Consider the following 19972-nt stretch of genomic DNA (forward strand, 5'->3'; position numbering starts at 1 on the left):
TAATAATAATAATAATACATCAGTTTTATATAGCGCTTTTCTAAGTACTCAAAGACGCTTTACAAAAAACAACCAAGAGACGAACATACATCCAACGGGTAAACAGATACAAAGTTAATGCTAAATGGTAATCGAAGAACAAATACAGAGAGAAATACTGACATAAGAAAAACACACAAAAGAAGGAATGTGAGAGTGGAGGAGGTTGAGCGGGCGGTCAGTTTTCGAATGATGGTCTGAAGAGGTGGGATTTGAGTTGGCTTTGGAATGAGGTGAGTGTGTCGGAGTTCCGGATGTGAATGGGTAGAGAGTTCCAGAGGGTGGGGGGGGCGATGGCAAAAGCCCTGTCACCCAGGGTACGGAACTTAGTCTTGGTGATGGGGGTGAGAAGGTTAGCATCTGCAGAGCGGAGGCGGTGAGTAGGGGAGTGGCGGTGAAGTAAATCAGTCAGGTAAGGGGGGGCAAGGTTGTGTAGGGCTTTGTAGGTGATGAGGAGGATCTGGAAGTTAATGCGTTGTTGAACAGGGAGCCAATGAAGTTGACGGAGGATGGGTGTGATGTGATTTCTGGAGCGGGAGTGGGTGAGTAACCAGGTGAGTGGGTGAGTAACCGGGCGGCTGAGTTCTGGACATACTGTAATTTTGGAGGGCAGTGGAAGGAAGGCCATAAAGAATGCTAATAATCTAGTCTGGAGGTGATGAAGGCGTGGATGAGTGTTTGGGCAGCTGAGGGGGAGAGGGTGGGGCGGAGGCGTGCGATGTTGCGGAGATGAAGGAAGGAAGTTTTGGTGACATGATTGATGTGTGATTTGAAGGAAAGGGCGGGGTCCATGATGATGCCGAGGTTTCTGGCCAGGGGGGAGGGGGTGACTGAGTGACCATCGATGGAGAGTGAGAAGTTCTGGGAGGAGGGGAGAAGAGATTTGGTCCAAAAATGATGATTTCAGTTTTATTGCTGTTGAGTTTGAGAAAGTTGTTGGTCATCCAGTTTTAATGTCGGTGAGGCAGTTGGTGATGGTGGGAGAGAATGGCAGGGGTGATGGCTTTAGTGAGATGTACAGCTGGGTGTCGTCGGCATAACAGTGAAAGTGGAGACCATGGTGACGGATGATATGACCAAGCGGAAGTATGTACAAGATGAAGAGTATGGGGCCAAGAACAGAGCCTTGAGGGACACCATGTGATACCAGGGTGGTGTGCGATTTGGATTAGCTTGAATTAAGGAAAAAATGAAGGAAAAAATGTTGAATTAAGTTTAAAAAAATCTGAATTAAGTAAAAAAGATCTTGAATTAAGCCAAAAAAAATCTTCAATTAAGTTAAAAAAAAACATCTCCAATTGAGTAAAAAATCTTCAATTAAGCCAAAAAAAAATTCAATTAAGTAAAAAAATATCTTGAATTAAGTAAAAAAAAAAAAAAAAAAATCTTGAATTAAGCAAAAAAAAAATCTCAAATTTAGCAAAAAATCTTGAATTAAGCCAAAAAAAATCTTCAATTAAGCAAAAAAAAATCTTGAAGTAAAAAAAAAAAAAAAATCTTCAATTAAGCCAAAAAAAATCTCAAATTTAGCAAAAAATCTTCAATTAAGCCAAAAAATATTCAGTTAAGTAAAAAAAAATCTTGAATTAGTAAAACAAAAAAAAACTTCAATTAAGCCAAAAAAATCTCAAATTTAGCAAAAAATCTTGAATTAAGCCAAAAAAATCTTCAATTAAGCAAAAAAAATCTTGAAGTAAAAAAAAAAAAAAATCTTCAATTAAGCCAAAAAAAATCTTCAATTAAATTAAAAAAAATGTTGAAGTAAGCAAAAAAAAATCTTCAGTTAAGTTAAAAAAAAAAAAAGTTGAATTAAGCCAAAAAAAAAAAATCTTCAATTAAATAAAAAAAATTTTGAATTCAGCAAAAAAATCTTGAATTAAACAACTTCAAATTTGTTTCTTGGTCGTAGTGTTTTGGGGGCGGCCATGGCTCAGATGGTCATCCAATAACTGAAGGGTTGGTGGTTCGAATCCCGCTCTGTCCATGTGCTGTTTTGTCCTTGGGCAAGACACTTCAGCCCCCTTGCCTCCAGTGTTGCCACTCACACTGGTGTATGAATGTGTGTGAATGTTCGGTGGTGGTGGAGGGGCCGTAGGCGCAGATTGTCAGCCACGCTTCCGTCAGTCTGCCCCCCCCACCCCAGCTGTGGATACAGATGTAGTTTAGCACCACCAGAGGGAGGATGTGAGAGTGAATGAAGAATGGACCCTCTGTACGCGCTCTGAGTATGTGTTCATAGAAAAGCACTAGAGAAATCTAATCTATTATTATTTTTAAAATCACATTAAATTATGAAAATATTTACATTTACAAACTATCCTGTAACACTAAAATGTCAAAAACCTGAACAACCTGAAATGTCTAAAGAAAATTAAGTACAATTTGAACTCTTTTCTTCCTGTTCCTCAGTGTTTAGTGTCTTTGTAGATCCGATCCATAATGCACATGTAGAAATGATAAGTTGAGGAATAATATTGTTAAAATTGCACTTATTTTTCACAAGGAATTTGATTTTTTTCAGGTTATTCACATCTTTTTGTTTGGATAGTTTGTAAAAGTAAGTATTTTCATAACTTAATGTTTTTTTTTTCTTTACCCTAAAACAAAGACAAAAATTTGGAATTGTCATTATTTATATATTATTATGGTATTGTTTTACTGGTCCGGCCCACTGTGTTAGAACCAGAGACACAAGACTTGGACCCAAATGCACAACCAACAGACAGGAATAAAGTTAATGAGTGTTTATTAAACACAGACAGAAAAAACAGTTCACAAAAAGGTTTCTTTAAAGAATCCTCCCAGGTTAGACAGTGTGAATTCGTCACGATGTCTGAATCCAGTAAGGGGAGCTCTCTGCCCGGGTCGGGAGCACACGAGGGGAACCCGACTAGAAACAAGCAGAGAAGTGTCAGGGGACAGACCAGGTCATACACGGGAAGTCCAAAAAACAGGCAACGGAACATGGGGGAAAAGCAAAAGCACTAACCGTGTTTCCAGGCAGAAAGTCGAATACCAGTGTAGCAGAATCAGGCAGAGGTACCGATGGGGATCAGGCAGGCTCAGAACGAGGAACAATCCGGGTCAGGAACAAACAGGTTCAGAGAAACGGTGGTAAGTAGACACACCACAAGGGAGGAATACAAACTGGCACAGGACAGGGGAAAACACAGGGCTTATATACACAGAAGGGAGGGAAGACAATGAGACACAGGTGGAACAAATCAGGGCGGAGACAGGTAATCAGCACAGGTGAAACAATCAGGGAGAGGAAGCAAAGACAGCAGACATGACACAAGAGGAGGATTAACAAAATAAAACAGGAAATGACACACGAGACAGACTAAACATACAAGAGTCCAGGTACTGATATGACACACTGCAGATCTAATTTAGTTGAATGTGGCCCCTGACAGAACATGAGTTTGACCACCCTGATTTAACCCATAGAGACCCAGTGGTACTTTTGTGGCAGCTCCCAAATGAATTTTTCTCTCTATTTAACCTTTCTTAAGTGATTTATTACACCATTTATTACAATATTATCCTCTGTGTTTTGCATTTTCCCTCTTAATCATATATTTCCCTGTATTTAACCCTTTCATGCATGAATTATGAGTATTTTAATCAAGAATTTTTTTTCCTGAGTGTTTTTATTCCTCTTCAGGCATTAAAAAAAACAATGTGGTTGATTTTTTTTTTTTAAATGAACCTACTTTTCATGGAGTTACAAAAATGTCCACTCAGCTGGACACCATGCATTTTACTTTTTTTTTTTTAATTTAACCTTTATTTAACCAGGTAAGTTAGTTGAGAACTGATGCTCATTTACAATAATGACCGGGCCAAGACGCAGCACCCAAACAGAATGAGTAGCAGCACAGGTTATTCTTACAAACGACAGAAAAGATTAAAAATTTAATTTCTGAAGCAAAGAAACATGCATTTACTAACATACTGTGTGAAAAGTATGAAATAAAAACATATTTAATGCTGCTAATCTGATGTTTTCTCACATTTTAACATACTATAATACTAGTTATTACTCACTCAGATAATATGCAAAAAAAAAAAAACAACTTGTTAAAAAAAAAAAAACCCTGTTAATTATAGTCTAATAACAATTAGAAATTAATTTACACTAAAATATGTTACTGCGGATCAGGTTTATCAAAAACAGGAAAGGTACAGTAGTGGTCTGAATGTCAGTGTATAGAATGATGCATTTGTGTCCACTGTGTTGGCTGATATGGAACTAAAACAACAAAATCCATGAATATACAAGAGAACAGCTGAAGAAGAACTGTCCACTGGAGTGACCAGTATGCATGAAAGGGTTAATTTTCTATATTTAATTTAGATGTTCATGAAAGCTCAGAGTTAATTCACAAGTTATAATATCAGAAACAGAGAAAACTGAAAAAAAAAGTGACTTTTTCAGCCAAATCTCTCATTAACTGAACATAAACCCAGTGTGTCCATCCACTGTCATTGATCCAACTCCATGGGTTTTACTGGTGAATCAATGTTGTTGAAGATGACGGTGTTTCCACGGTAACTACAGAGCCTCTGAACGTCCAGATGGGTCATATCTGATGACCATGAAAAGATGACAAACTGTATTTACACCAATTATTTACATGTATTGATAGGATTAGTGGATCAACAGGAATTAAACGCTTTAGTTCAGTAGATGCTTTTGGTCGTCGGTGGAGGTTTGGGTCTTTACAGGTTAAGATTTAAAATCTTTTATTGTCATTCAACATGTGACATGAAGAACCAAATTATGATTCACAGAATCGACAGTGAAGCTGACATTTAAAAAAAAAACCCACACACATTTAAAATAGAAACACAAGATTGTAAAACAATCAAAGCAAAGTGCAGATAGCATAATAATAATAAATAAAAAATGAACATAGAGGGGTCGAACTGACTGGAATGTAAAGATATTAGTGCGCGTTGTAATGGAGTAAAACTGACTGACTATTGCACAGTGTTATTATATCGCACATAAATGAACAACACTGGAGTGAGTTATTGTTCGGTTATGGTCTGAGTTTAACAGTCTTATGGAATCCGGGTAGCAGCAGTTTGTGGGCCTGGTGGTTCTGGTTCCTGCCTGATGGAAGGTGGGCTAACAGGCTGTGTGCAGGGTGGGGGTGGGGTGGGGTCCTCCGTGATGCTGTAAATGTCACTGACTGTGGGCAGGCTGCTGCCGACGGGCCTTTGAGCAGACTTCACTTGTCTTTGTAGAGCCTTTCCCATCTGCAGCTGCTACAGAAGTCATGTAGGAGGTGAGGAGGCTTTCCTCCTCACCCTGGTGGAAGGGTGTCAGGACAGGCCTGTTCAGTCCAGCCCACGTCAGTTTCCACAGGACGAGGAGGCGTTGGTGGGCCTCCTTTACAAGACAGGAAGTGCTGTTGGTCTAAGTGAGGCAATCTGTCATGTGGACTTACAGGTATGTTTAGTGTTAGGTTTAGTGTGAAACAAGTCAAATTACATTATGAGAGGATGAATAACCTGAAAAGCCATGTACAAGCTGAAATTTCTTGAGAAAAGTAAGAGAAATTTCGACAATATTACGTCTCAGCCTACTGTTAACACAACTGACAGTTTACAGTGGATCTATAAATGCACAAAAAATGTAGTAACAGGCACAATATTGTTAGAATATTGCGTTCAGCTTCTATGCTCCACATGTCCGGAACAAACTTCCAGGAAACCTCAGATCAGCTGAAACACTCAGTTTATGTAAATCCAGGTTAAAGACCCACCTGTTCTCAGCTGCATTTGAATAGAGTTTGTATTCTTTTAAGCTTAAAGTTTTTATCTGTTTTATCTATTTACATACTTTTCATTGCTTCTGCTGTGATGCTTTTAATGTTTTATGTAAAGCACTTTGAATTGTCTTGTACATGAAATGTGCTACATAAATAAACCTGCCTTGCCTTGCATAAAATCCCACTTATTTTTCTTAAGAAAAGTCATGTTGTTCAGTTTCTTCCTAGTAGCCATAAATGTTTCCATGCATTTTTTCCAAACGTGCAGTCTTTATCATTTCATCCATCCATTCTGTTAGCTCAGGTGTTCCGGAGGATTTACAGTTGGAAACAGACTTTTTGTTAACTCTGCAGCATCTGTCCTGTCCCCTAGGAGACTGCAAACCAGGATGGACCCCAGCTGCTCCCCTAAACTCTGCAAAATCCTGAGCAGACATTTCAGCATTCCAACATCTCCAACATGTTCTATCATTCATTAGTTCCATCCTATGCAGTGTTAGTGCAGTCTGGGTGTTATTATTGGATCACCATTAATTTTAATATCTGAAGGTTTGGTACTGTACAAAAAAACTCTACTCATAGTATTAACATAAATTACAAATATTTCTAATACAGTGTCAACTGAAGGTATTTCCAGAAGTTCTTTTTGCATCGATATTAGAGATTGTGTTTCTCTACCAGCTTTGAGTATGAAAGTTTGTTTTTTAAAGTTTGAAATACAAATTTATCTGGCAACCCAACTGGAGCCTCCCACAATGCACCTGTGGATCTTGACCCAGTGTTTGGGGTTTTAGTATCTCTAGAAAATGAACCCTTTCATGTATACTGGTCACTCCAGTGGACAGTTCTTCTACGGCTGTTCTATTGTTGTTTTAGTTCCATATCAGCCAACACAGTGGACACTAATGCACCATCCCATACACTGACATTCAGACCATTACTGTAACTGTACTGTTATTGATAAAAACTGATCTGCACTAACATGTTTGAGTGGAAATCAATTGGTAGTTGTTATTAGAGTATAATTAACAGTTTGTTTGTTTTTTGCATATTATCTCCATGAAGTGAATAATAATTAGTCTTAGCACAGGACTGTCAAACTCATTTGAGTTCAATTCAATTCAATTCAATTCAACTTTATTTGTATAGCCCAATATCACAACAAGGTTATCTCAAAGGGCTTTACAGAGTCAGTTAGAGTAAACAACAGTCAAATGAACAGCAAGAAAATGAGTAGTGTCCAGGGCATCCCCCGTCCTTAGACCCTCCTTCTCGGCAAGGAAAAACTCAAAACCCAGTGGGAAAAGGGAGAAACCTCGGGGAGAACCACAGTGAAGGAGAGATCCACTCCCATGGACAGACAGGCTATAGATGCAGCAGGACTGATGGACGTCCATTTGCAGATGTAGTTCTAGTCTACAAGGATGCAGTAGGGTGGACACATGGGGGGTCCATCCCGCTGGATGAGACAGGCAGGGGCGAGGAGGCCCATCCACAGTGGTGAGGCCGAGGACGTCCATCCAGACAGGTGGGGGAGGGGGTCAGGACACAGGACAGGGCAGGACACAGATGGGTCAGCGCAGATCCTGCCATCATTGGCTCCCAAGTGGTTACAACTGAAAAAGTAGCGTAGTAGTAGTGGGAAAGGGGACATCGGGTGAATAGCACTGCACAAACTAAGTTGGCTAAATATTAAAAATATAAGTGCAGACCAGAATGGTACGTAGAACCAGAAACAGGAGATAGGACTCAGTGCCTGTACTTCCCCCAGCATTCTTGCTCCTAGGGCAGCTTAGACTGAACTGTGGGTTTAGTCTGGTTTGAACTAGCCTGACCATAAGCTTTTTCAAATAGGAATGTTTTTAGCCTGACCTTAAATGTAGAGACTGTGTCGGCCTCTTTAATGTTAGCTGAAGCTGATTCCATAAAACAGGAGCTTGGTAACTAAAGGCTCTAGCTCCTACTGTACTTTTACAGACCCTGGGAACTACCAGTAGACCTGCATTCTGAGAACGAAGGGTTCTGTTGGGATGGTACGGCACCAGAGCATCTCTGAGATAAGAGGGGCCCATACCATTAATGGTCTTGTATGTGAGGAGGAGGATTTTGAATCTAATTCTAAACTCAATTGGAAGCCAGTGAAGGGCTTGGAGCACAGGGGTGATGTGTTCTCTTCTATTTGTTCCTGTTAGTAGTCTCGCTGCCGCGTTCTGAACCAGTTGATAACTTTTTAGAGAGCTTTTAGGACATGCTACGAGAAGGGAGTTGCAGTGATCTAATCTAGATGTAACAAACGCATGAACTAATTTTTCTGCATCATTTTTAGAAAGAATATTTCTAATTTTGGCTATGTTGCGCAGGTGGAAGAAGGCGGTTCTGCAGGCTTGGTTAATATGTGGTTTAAATGATAGATCTGGGTCAAATAGAACTCCTAGGTTTCTAACTGTGGTGCTAGAGGCTACACCCACATTGTCCAGAGTGACTATCTGGTCAGATAGGGAGTCTCTTGCATTTTTAGGGCCTATTATAATGACCTCTGTTTTTTCAGGGTTAAGTAAAAGATAATTAGCGCTCATCCAGGTTTTAATGTCACGGACACAGGAACTTAGTTTATCTACTTGTCTGGTCTGATCAGGTTTAATCGATAAATACAGTTGTGTATCATCTGCGTAACAGTGAAACTTAATGCCATGTTTTCTAATAATGTTACCTAAAGGCAGCATGTATAGTGTAAACAAAATGGGCCCGAGGACCTACCCTTGTGGCACGCCGCAACTAACTCTGGAATATGTTGATGATTGTTGGTTTACATGAACAAACTGGTACCTATTAGATAAATAGGATTTAAACCAGCAGAGGGCTGCTCCTCTGATGCCTATGTCCCATTCTAATCTCTGCAGTAAGATACTGTGGTCGATAGTGTCAAAAGCTGCACTCAGGTCCAATAAGACCAGGATCGAGACCAAACCATCGTCAGCAGCTAATAACAAGTCATTGGTTACTTTGACTAATGCGGTTTCAGTGCTATGATGAGCACGAAAGCCAGACTGGAAGTGTTCAAATAAACTATTGTCCTGTAAATGCTGACACAGCTGTTTAACTACCACTCTTTCAAGAACTTTTGAGAGGAAGGGTAAATTAGATATAGGTCTGTAACTGACCAGGAGGTCAGGATCTAGAGTAGGTTTTTTCAGAAGTGGTTTAATAACTGCAAATTTAAAAGATTGTGGCACGTAGCCAGTAACTAGTGAGGTATTAATTATAGTTAGAATTGTGTCAATAGTTAGGGGCAGAGTCTGTTTAAAAAGTTTGGTTGGGATCGGGTCTAAGAGGCAGGTGGATGGTTTGGAGGACATAATGATAGATGCTACATCAGCTCCATCTACAGTAGTGAAATTATCTAACATTGTAGGGGGGTTTAGAAGAGATTCTTGGTTAGTAGCCTGTGCTTTGTCAGACCTAATATTTGGAGGTAGTTCATCTATTTTGTTCCTAATAGTTGAGATTTTATCGTTAAAGAATTGTAGGAAGTCATCACAGCTGAGAGTAAGTGGGATAGAGGGTTCTACTGAACTGTGACTGTTTGTCAGCCTGGCAACAGTGCTGAACAGGAATCTAGGGTTATTCTTGTTTTTCTCGATTAAGGATGAGTAGTAACTAGTTTTAGCCTTACGCAGGGCCTGCTTATAGGCCAATAAGCTGTTTTTCCAGGCACTAAAAGAATGCTCTGAGCTGGAACGGCGCCATAGCCTCTCTAATTTACGTGCTGCTTGTTTAAAGGAACGTGTTTCGGCATTATACCAAGGAGAAGCTGGCCTTGGCTTAACAATCCTTGGCTTGAGGGGGGCAACTACATCCAGAGCAGTCTGTAGTGTGAGCATGGCACTATCAACAAACTCATCACATGCAGCAGGACTAGACATGTTCTCTACATAATCAGACAACAGGGAAGGAAATATTGGCTGAATTATCTCTCTATACCTTGAGACAGAACGATCACATAACGTCCTTTTCATCTGAGCTTTAATCACAGGTGTAGACTTATCCTCAAGCACAAACTGAAAGGTAATTAAAAAGTGGTCTGAGAGTAAGGGGTTATGGGGGAGGACAACAAGGTCACTAATCTCAATACCATATGTTAAGATCAGATCCAGGGTGTGCTTGTGACGGTGAGTTGGTTTATTTACATTTTGAACAAAGCCAATCCCATCTAATAGGCCACTAAAAGCTCCACTAAAAGAGTCATTGTCATTATCAACATGAATGTTAAAGTCCCCAACTATTAAAATCCTATCCCAGTTTAACACTACAGTGGATAAAAAGTCAGAGAATTCTGATAAAAACTGTGAGTAAGGACCAGGAGGGCGATAGACCACTACAAATAGAACTGTTTTTTTGTTTTTCCAATTGGGATCAGTAATTGACAGAAATAAACTTTCAAAGGATTGATAAGTGTGATTAGTTTTAGGGTTCAGACCTAAACTAGAGTGTGAAATTACTGCCACTCCTCCACCTCGACCAGTGCTTCTAGCTGTGTGAAAGTTCACATGACTTGGTGGCGTGGATTCATTTAGTCTCACATATTCGTTTTGCTGAAGCCAGGTTTCTGTCAGAGCCAAAATATCAATTTTATGGTCACCAATTAAGTCATTTAATAACAGAGATTTGGATGAAATAGACCTAATGTTTAGTAATCCACATTTAATATGTTTATTAGATGTCCTTTTAATTTGACTTTTAATTTGACTGCAATCCGGAACTATTTGTATTAAATTATTTGGTCTCACTCCTAAAGTCTCTATAGGGTTAGGTTTTTGAGTCTCTACTACACGAGGAACAGACACAGTCTCTATCTTCTTTCCTAAACACTGGATGTGTGACAGCTCGGGAGGAAGTGAGTGATTAACAGAGAAGTGTTTTACACTACAACTCTGCCCCCGGGCCCCCACTCTGAAGGGTCACTTTGGAAGACAAAGGCTAGCGGCCAGATTGTGAGCTAAAAGACAGGCACCCTCCCAAGTGGGATGTACGCCGTCTCTGCGAATGAGCCCGGGCTTTCCCCAGAACGCACGCCAATTGTCAATAAAAACAATGTCGTTTTCTGGGCACCATCTAGACAACCAGCGGTTAAATGATGAGAACCTAGAGTACATCTCATCATTGACCAAATTGGGCAGGGGTCCAGAGAATACTACGGTGTCAGCCATCGACCTAGCAAGTTTACACACCGAGGCTACATTCAATTTAAGAACCTCAGATTGTCTCCGCCGGGCGTCGTTACCACCTGCGTGAATAACGATCCGGCGAAACCTAGTCCTACTCTGCTGTAAAAGCCTAAGGTTTCCTTCGATGTCACCGACTCTGGCCCCTGGGTAACACCTGACAGACACCGCTGGGAGCTTCACGTCTCTGACTATGGAGCTGCCAATTACGAGTGTATCCGGTTCAGCCGGTGTGTCGCTGAGGGGATCAAACCTATTACAGACGGGAAGCTGTTGGTGCACTAAGTTTTTGCGTTTAGCACTGCGCTTCCCCCGTACTGTCACAAATCCGTCCCTGGTCTCTCCCGGCTGCACGGGACTCGCTGGGGGGCTAACCACGCTAACATTCCTGCTACTTCCAGTTCAGTTCCATATTCAGCTAAATTTGACCTGCAGTGGTCCGGACCAGAAAAATAAGAACAGAATAACCTATAAATAATGACAACTCCAAATTTTTTCCTTTGTTTTAGTGAAAACAAACAAACAAACATTAAATTATGAAAATACTTACTTTTATAAACTATCCAAAAAAAAAAAAAAAAAAAGAAAAGAAAAAACTGAAATTTAAATTAAAAAACGTAAGAAAATTTAGTGCAATTTTAATAATATTATTCCTCAGTTTATCATTAGTCCATGTGCATTCTGGATCAGATCTGCAAAGACACTAAACACTGAGGAACAGGAAGAAAAGAGTTCAAACTGGACTGAATTTAATACAGACATTTCAGGTTGGACACATTTGTTCAGGTTATTCACATGTTAGTGTTACAGGAGAGTTTGTACATGTAATTATTTTCATAATTTAATGTTATTTTTTGCACTAAAAATAAGAAAAAAATTAAGTTGTTAATTCTACATTTGTTTTTGCTTAATTCAAGATACTTTTTTTTTTACTTAATTCAAGATTTTTTTTATTATTTTTTTTTTTTTTTTTAACTTAATTTAAGAATTTTTTTTGGCTTAACTGAAGATTTTTTTTACTTAACTGAAGATTTTTTTTACTTAATTGAAGATTTTTTTTAAACTTAATTTAAGCTTTTTTTTTTTTGGGCTTAATTCAAGATTTTTTTTGCTAAATTTGAGATTTTTTTTTTTTTTTTTTGCTTAATTGAAGATTTTTTTAATTAATTGAAGGTTTTTTGGGGGGCTTAATTGAAGATTTTTTTTTTTTTTTTAACTTAATTGAAGATTTTTTTTTTGCTTAATTCAAGATTTTTTCCTTAATTCAAGCTATTTATCTATTTTTGCTTAATTCAATTCAAGACTGTGGAATTTTTGTACTTGGCAAAAACATCCCAGGGGCTGAACTGGACCCTTTGGCGGGCCGCATTTGGCCCCCAGGCCGCATGTTTGACACCCCTGTATTAGGGTATGTTAATATGTGAGAAAACATCTGATTAGCAGCATTAAAAATGTTTTCATTGCATAGTTTTCCATATCACTTTCTGATATAAGGTTTTAAATACATGTTTCTTTGTTTCACAAATTAAATCCATGGTGTCCAGCTGAGGGGACATTTTTGTAACTCCTTAAAAAAACCAAAACAATTCAATCACATTGTTTGGGGTTTTTTCATGCCTAAATAAGAATAAAAACACTCAGGAAAATATATCTTGACTAAGGTTTTCATAATTCATGTATGAAAGGGTTAACTTTTCCTTTCAGGTCAGAAAAACAGGCATATTTTCAGCTTTGTGATCATACATTTGACATTTTTCCAGTTAATCCTTAAAGACCATTAATCCTTTTAATACATTTAGATAGTTTAGGTAAATATAATATGTCTTTATTTGGACATTTACAGGCTCTAGTGAACATGGAAACACTGTTATCTTCTGGAACACTGATTCACTGGTAAAACATGAAGTCTGTCAAACAGCCTTGTTTTAGAACTGACAGAAGAGTTTTTACATTCACTTGATAACATATGTGACTGTTTTCTGTGTTCTGACATAATAACCTTTGAACTTACTCTGATCTTTTATGAACATCTCTATAGTTCATGGGGCAGCTGTGGCCTACAGGGTTGGAGAATCGACTTCTAATCGGTTCAATTCCCCAGACTGCCATAGAAATTGTTGGCTGATGTGCCCTTGAGCAAGACACTTACCCCCCCTCCCCCCTTTTCCTCGCTTGTTGCAAGACATGCAGCCCACTGCTCGTTCCCTGCAGTGTGTGGTGTGTTCCTGCATGTTCAGCTAATGATGGGTTAAATGCAGAGGGTCAGCTGCATATCCACATTTCTAACATATATACTGACATGATAAAGATTCTTCATTAAATATAGGAAAATACCTGCTTTTCACTGACAAATACAGAGGATACTGTTAGATAATGATCATAATAAAGGGTGATGATGATGATGATAATAAAGGGTCTGATGCAGCGAGAAATTCATTTTGAAGATGCCACAAAAATAGCTCAAGGTCTTTGGGTTAAGATTGTTTTTTAAAGAGTACTTATTTTAAGAAGGAGCAGAATTTTCTGAGCCCACTAAGGACAAGATCCTGCAGTTTATCACAAACAATCAAAATCAACACATTTGGAGATACATAGTTTTTTTTCTTGCTCATCAAAGTGCACTGTGTGTACGTTTTAATCAACATTTAAGCTATATTGTCACTATTTCATTACTACTGATTTTATTCCAGGTTGTATAGCAAAAATAATTTGAATTCAAGATTCATATAATTAGTTTTATTACCTTTCCGTTCAGTTCAACAGAGCAAAACAAAACAGAAACAAACAGGAAAAAAAAAAACTAAATGATGTGAATACAATTAAACCTGCAGTAAGTTTTATGACCACAAGAGGGCAAAATAATAAAAGATAACTAACTCCCAGAAAGGTTTATTTGACAGAGAGATACATATTCAATGAAGATAACAAAATATTAGTCCTGTCGTTAGTTTTAAAATGCCATTTTCTGTAAACTACCAAAGCTAGCTTGACCTGCAGACTGTAATCCCTGATTAATGCAAAACCTTAAATTAAAGCATGTCTGTAAAAACAATTAAAAAGCAATTTTATACAGAAATGTGTGGAAATATTATTATGGAGGTGTAACTTGTGTTATTTATTTTGAATCTTTGTACTTTTGGTTGAAAATGTAAAAATACTATTGGTTTGTGAAGAAGAATTACATCATATATTATAAAAGAATTATATCTGGGCAAGTAAGGAAGCAGGTCTAGTGTAATGAAAAACACTGCATTATGGGAAAAAATATTTTTAAAAAATGTTATCTGTAGTGACTGTTCTAATTTGTAAACCAGTCTGGACTAAATCTAATTATATGCATTACACAGCAACTTACACAACAATGAAAACTACAGCTTTGAAAGCAAGAATAATTAGATTTTATGAGTAAAATTACAGTTGAATAGCTGTTATATAATCTAGTTTTTACATGTGGAGACATCAACATTATGCTGGAGTAGCACTACTGTCTGCTGGTTATCATTAGAGGAACAGAAATATGTAGTTTAACCCTTTCATGCATGAATTATGAGAACATTAATCAACATATTTTTCTGTTTTCCTCTCTGGGCATTAAAAAAAACAATGCGATTAATTTTTTAATTTTTTTTTTAATGAAACTATTTTTCATGGAGTTGCAAAAATGTCCACTCAGCTGGACACCATGTGTTTAATTTTTGAAGCAAAGAAACATGTATTTACTGATCTACTGTGTGAAAACTATGAAATAAAAACATTAAATGCTGCTAATTTGATGCTTTCCCACATTTTAACATACACTACAAACAAAAAGTTATGGATATTTTTATTTTTTGGGCTTTTTTTAAAAAAAAAATTTCAGTTGGGATTCTTGCACAACGCTTTTTACTTTTTTGTGTGAAGTGAATTGAAAGACATTTTTTTTAAATGACCAGACAGTTTTATTTACAAATGGCAAAAATGACCAAAAAAATGACCAAAAAACAATAGAAATATCCTTAACTTTTTGTTTGTAGTGTACTCTAATACTAGTCATTACTCACTTCATGGACATAATATGCCAAAAAAAACCAAAAAAAACTTTTATTGTTAATTACAGTCTAATAACAATAACAAGGAACTGATTTACACTCGAACATGTTAGATCAGGTTTATCAAGAACAGCAAAGTTACAGTAATGTTTTCAATGTCAGTGTATGGGATGGTGCATAAGCGTCCACTGTGTTGGCTGATATGGAACTGAAACAACCAAACCCATGAATATACAAGAGAACAGCTGGAGAACAACTGTCCACTGGAGTGACCACCGGAGTGACCACCGGAGTGACCACTGGAGTGACCGGTATGCATGAAAGCGTTAATAACCAGTTCCTTTTCCTTCTCCCACATACTTGACCTTTGTATTCTGCTTCAAACCCAAACCACCTTCACATTTGTATTCCTTTTCATATTACACAGACTCACCTTCTCCTCATCCGGCATCGTACAAACAGCGACTGAGATGTATCTGCTTTTCCTCTCAGCTGTAAGATCCCACCTGTACGGAAATAGAAACTTCACAAAATAAGTGATGTCATCACACAGCAACATACCTCAAGTCACATAGAATTATTTCCAGTTGCTTTAATGTGTAAATGAAGTGAAATTCTCCATTAAAACATGTATTTTCTTAATTTTCACATCCCATAACACCTAATCATTATTTTGACACCTGCCTTCCTCTTGATTTGCAGTGAACTTCAAATTGACGTTGATTCGCCCACGAACAAAACAGTGGTTTAATTTACAGGCAAAAAACACCTCCTTATATATACAGTGATGGAAATAAGGAAACAAGCTTTTGTGGTAAAAGTGTCTATTTTAGTATTTAAGCAACTAGAATAACCACAAAATGTCTCACAGAAAATATATGTCAGCATTTTTTGCAATTTATGTCAAAATAGAAAAGTTAAATAAACAGAGGAATGTTGCTAAGCAGTAAGACAGGGGTCGTAACAGAGTTAATGAAAATTGTGCATTGTGGGTAATGGAGGCGACACTCTATTAGCTTACTTTCATACAGTGGTAGAAAAAGGATTTTGGACACCCTGTGCATTTGTGATATATTGTATTATGAATCACTCTGAAGTCATTGAACTCTGCCTAGTATTGTTCCCTTCTCCAAACCCACATGCTTTCTTCTGCACATTCTGTTCTGTCGAGGTCAAAACTGAATGTTTCAGCAAAATAATGAAACACATCCAGGACACGACATGTTGAAACTTTCAAGAATGTAGTGTTTTTCTTGTTAACAATGACCCAGAAAAATCATTTGCATATTTGTGTTTGATGTAACTATTTGATGAGTTTTCCACAAATATTTCTTTTTTGCCATCAAATTTTTATTTTCATTTAACAAATTAAACCAAACAGAGGTATTTCAGGTTATACAATAATACTGGAATGGATTCTCAGTGCAAGAATACCAACAGAGAGCCCCAGACATAAGAATGTGTCATGAAATACCCAAAAATATTTCATGATAATATTTGAGACTGTGTGAAAATTTGAAGGGTGTCTGAAAAGTTTTTTCCACTACTGAACAATGTGCTTTTGTACCATTAATGGGATTTCAAATGATGATCCATTCATGGGTTAACACACGCTCACTGGCAGTTTGTCCTGTTGCTGGAATGAAGCTAAACCAGAACATCTCCACATCCTGCTAATCTCACATCTTGTTACACTTTGTCTTATAATGTGTTTTTATGAGCGATGTGGATGGCAGACACATACCTGTTCACACTATTGTCTATCATGCACAATGAGATGAACTCATTCAGTCCTCATTTCTAAATTGCTCTTCAAACTTTAAATCAGGCCTGCCAAACTCATTTGAGTTCAGTTCCATATTCAGCTAAATGTGATCTGCAGTGGGCCGGACCAGAAAAATAAGAACAGAATAACCTATGAATAATGACAACTGCAAATTTTTGTCTTTGTTTTAGTGCAAAAAAAAACATTAAATTATGAAAATACTTACTTTTATAAACTATCCAAAAAAAAAAAAACCTGAAAAAACTGAAATTTAAATTAAAAAAACATAAGAAAATTTAGTGCAGTTTTAACGATCTTCTTCCTCCACTTCTCATTAGTCCATGTGCATTCTGGATCAGATCTGCAAAGACACTAAACACTGAGGAACAGAAGAAAAGAGTTCAAACTGGACTGAATTTAATACAGACATTACAGGTTGGACACATTTGTTCAGGTTAGTCACATGTTAGTGTTACAGGAGAGTTTGTAAATGTAAACATTTTCATAATTTAATGTTATTTTCTGCACTAAAAGAAAAAAAAAGTTTAAGTTGTTAATTTGAGATTCTTTTTTTTTTTGGCTTAATTCAAGATTTTTTTTACTTAATCCAAGATTTTTTTTTTTTTGCTTAATTGAAGACTTTTTTGGCTTAATTGAAGATTTTTTTGCTAAATTTGAGATTTTTTTTTTTGGCTTAATTGAAGATTTTTTTACTTAATTGAAGATTTTCTTGGCTTAATTGAAGATTTTTTGTTTGCTTAATTCAAGATTTTTTCCTTAATTCAAGCTATTTTTTTTTTTTTTTTTTTTTTTTGCTTAATTCAATTCAAGACTGTGGAATTTTTGCACTTGTAAAAAACATCCCAGGGGTTGAACTGGACCCTTTAGCGGGCCACATTTGGCCCCCGGGCCGCATGTTTGACACCCCTGGGTTAAAGCATAAAATCCTGTCTAAGTAATTTGCATAATTTTTTTCTTTGGTTTTTTTTTGTTATACTGATGCAGTTTTTTCAACATCTTATTGCATGTAATGTGCAAATAATCTAAATTAAATGCAAGAGGTGACATGTAAATTTACTGACCATAGCCATGTGAACCTCAGCCATAGAAAGACTGCTTTGGTTTTGACTGGATCATACTATTGAGGAAGTGGAACTGTCCTATTGTTCCTGTAAATGTAAAATTAGTGTTGAAGGAAGTCTGTCTGACAGGTGTTGAACAGGATCTGATCCACAGCAGCATTCAAGGGGTTGTTTATCCCTGTTATTGTTCCCAATTTGAATTCATCTTAGTGCTTTGCCTTCACACTGCAGCAGGATCTGATCCACAGTTCAACCCAGTGCACATATTCATCCAAAGGCCTGCTGCTTAGTTCACCTAATTGCTCCGATGCCGGTACTGAAGATGATGCCTGGCACACTTAACTCGAACAGACACCTCCATTCTCTGCAGAAAGTAAAGAATCCCTGGAGGAAATGGAACAAAATATATCATGCTCAAAAGAAAAAAAAAAAGGATGAAGTGAAGCAGCTGTCAAACAGAGCATCAACATCCATTCAGTTAGTACTTTAAGGGTTAGTTTGGATTTGTTTGTTTAATGTGAGGTTGTATGAGGCACTATAATTATACTCATTAACCCTTTCATGCATGAACCTTAGTTGAGTTTTTTTCCTGAGTGTTTTTATTCCTCTTTAGGCATGAAAAAAACAATGCGATTGAAATTTTTTTTATGAACCTATTTTTCATGGAGTTACAAAAATGTCCACTCAACTGGACACCAATTTTTGAAGCATAAAAACATGTATTTAACCCTGTCATGCACAGTGGTCACTCTGGTGGACAGTTATTCTACAGCGGTTCTCTTGTATACTCATGGATTTTGTTGTTTCAGTTCCATATTTGGCCAACACTGTGGACACTTCCGCACCATCCCATAATAACACACTGACATTCAGACCATTACTGTAACTTTGCTGTTCTTGATAAACCTGATCTGCACTAACATGTTCGAGTGTAAATCAATTGTTAATTGTTAGACTGTAATTAGCAGTTTTTTTCAAAAACAAAGTTTTTTTTTCGCATATTATCTCCATGAACTAGAAATATTATTAGTTATTAATTATTCAAGGAGAAGGGGTGGGATTTTATAAGTTATGCTTCTTCTCTCTCCTTTTCGAATATGTCTTATATGTCTTATGTTTAAGTGTTTATTTTCTTCTGTTTTGACATTCATATTCAAAATAAATACATCAATCAGTCAAATCAATCAAGTGAGTCATAACTAGTATTAGAGTCTGTTAAAATGTGAGAAAACATCAAATTAGCAGCATTAAAATGTTTTTATGTCATTGTTTTCATATCACTTTCTGATATTGGGTTTTAAAAACATGTTTCTGTGCTTCAAGAATAAAATGCAGTGTAGCCAAATGGGCATTTTTGTAAATCCTAAAAAAAAAAAAAAACAACTCAATTGAATTGTTTTTTCATGTCTAATGAGGAATAAAAACATCCAAGAAAAGATCTTGACAAAGGTTCTAATAATTCATGCATAAAAGGGTTAAAACCCATCATCAGAAAGTGATAAACTGCGTGAAAACTATGAAAGAAAAACATTTTTCATGCAGCTAATCTGATGTTTTCTCACATTTTAACATACTCTAATACTACTTATTACTAATTTCATGCAGAAATATATGCAGAAAAAAACCCTTAATGATTAAGAAAACTGTTGATTACAGTCTAATAACAATTAAAAATTGATTTAACACGTTACAGTAATGGTATGAATTACAATGTATTATGGGATGGTGCATAAGCGTCCACTCTGTCAGCTGATATGGAACTAAAACAACAAAACCCATGAATATATAAGAGAAGAGCTGGAGAAGAACTGTGCACTGTAGTGACCACTGTGCATGAAAGGGTTAATATTCACCGTCAGTGGGTGTTCAGTGTTAAACTAAAAACTGATTATATCCCCAGATGACCTACACATACAGTACATATGCTGTTATAATGTACAAAATATGCACGACCTCACCTCCAGAGTAATATCATATTAACACTGGTCTACAAACACAAAAAAATAATACAATAGAAGTAGTCTAAACTATCAATAATTAAGTCAAAAATGTT

General features: G+C 37.0%; 1 protein-coding gene across 1 annotated transcript; it reads right to left on the reverse strand.

Annotated features, from left to right (window-relative positions):
- Positions 1-675: 675 nt before the first annotated feature.
- On the reverse strand, positions 676-15523 carry LOC115437424 (uncharacterized). The gene is made up of 6 exons (XM_030160646.1): positions 15506-15523; positions 10853-11392; positions 8687-9880; positions 5242-5440; positions 1096-1211; positions 676-900 (listed from the first exon to the last, which is right to left on the reverse strand). The coding sequence occupies exons 1-6, from the start codon at positions 15521-15523 to the stop codon at positions 676-678; spliced, it is 2292 nt and encodes a 763-aa protein (XP_030016506.1).
- Positions 15524-19972: the final 4449 nt, after the last annotated feature.

The sequence above is a fragment of the Sphaeramia orbicularis genome, chromosome 17, assembly GCF_902148855.1.
Source record: "Sphaeramia orbicularis chromosome 17, fSphaOr1.1, whole genome shotgun sequence".
NCBI classification, from domain to species: Eukaryota; Metazoa; Chordata; class Actinopteri; order Kurtiformes; family Apogonidae; genus Sphaeramia; species Sphaeramia orbicularis.

What these genes read in the sequence shown, in the direction of transcription:
- LOC115437424 (XM_030160646.1), bottom strand. An exon ending in GGGACATAGGCATCAGAGGA is followed by an intron (nt 5,441 to 8,686) that starts GCAGCCCTCTGC and finishes TGTCTTGTAAAG; the next exon opens with GAGGCCCACCAACGCCTCCT. An exon ending in TCGGCAGCAGCCTGCCCACA is followed by an intron (nt 1,212 to 5,241) that starts GTCAGTGACATT and finishes CCTTAATTCAAG; the next exon opens with CTAATCCAAATCGCACACCA.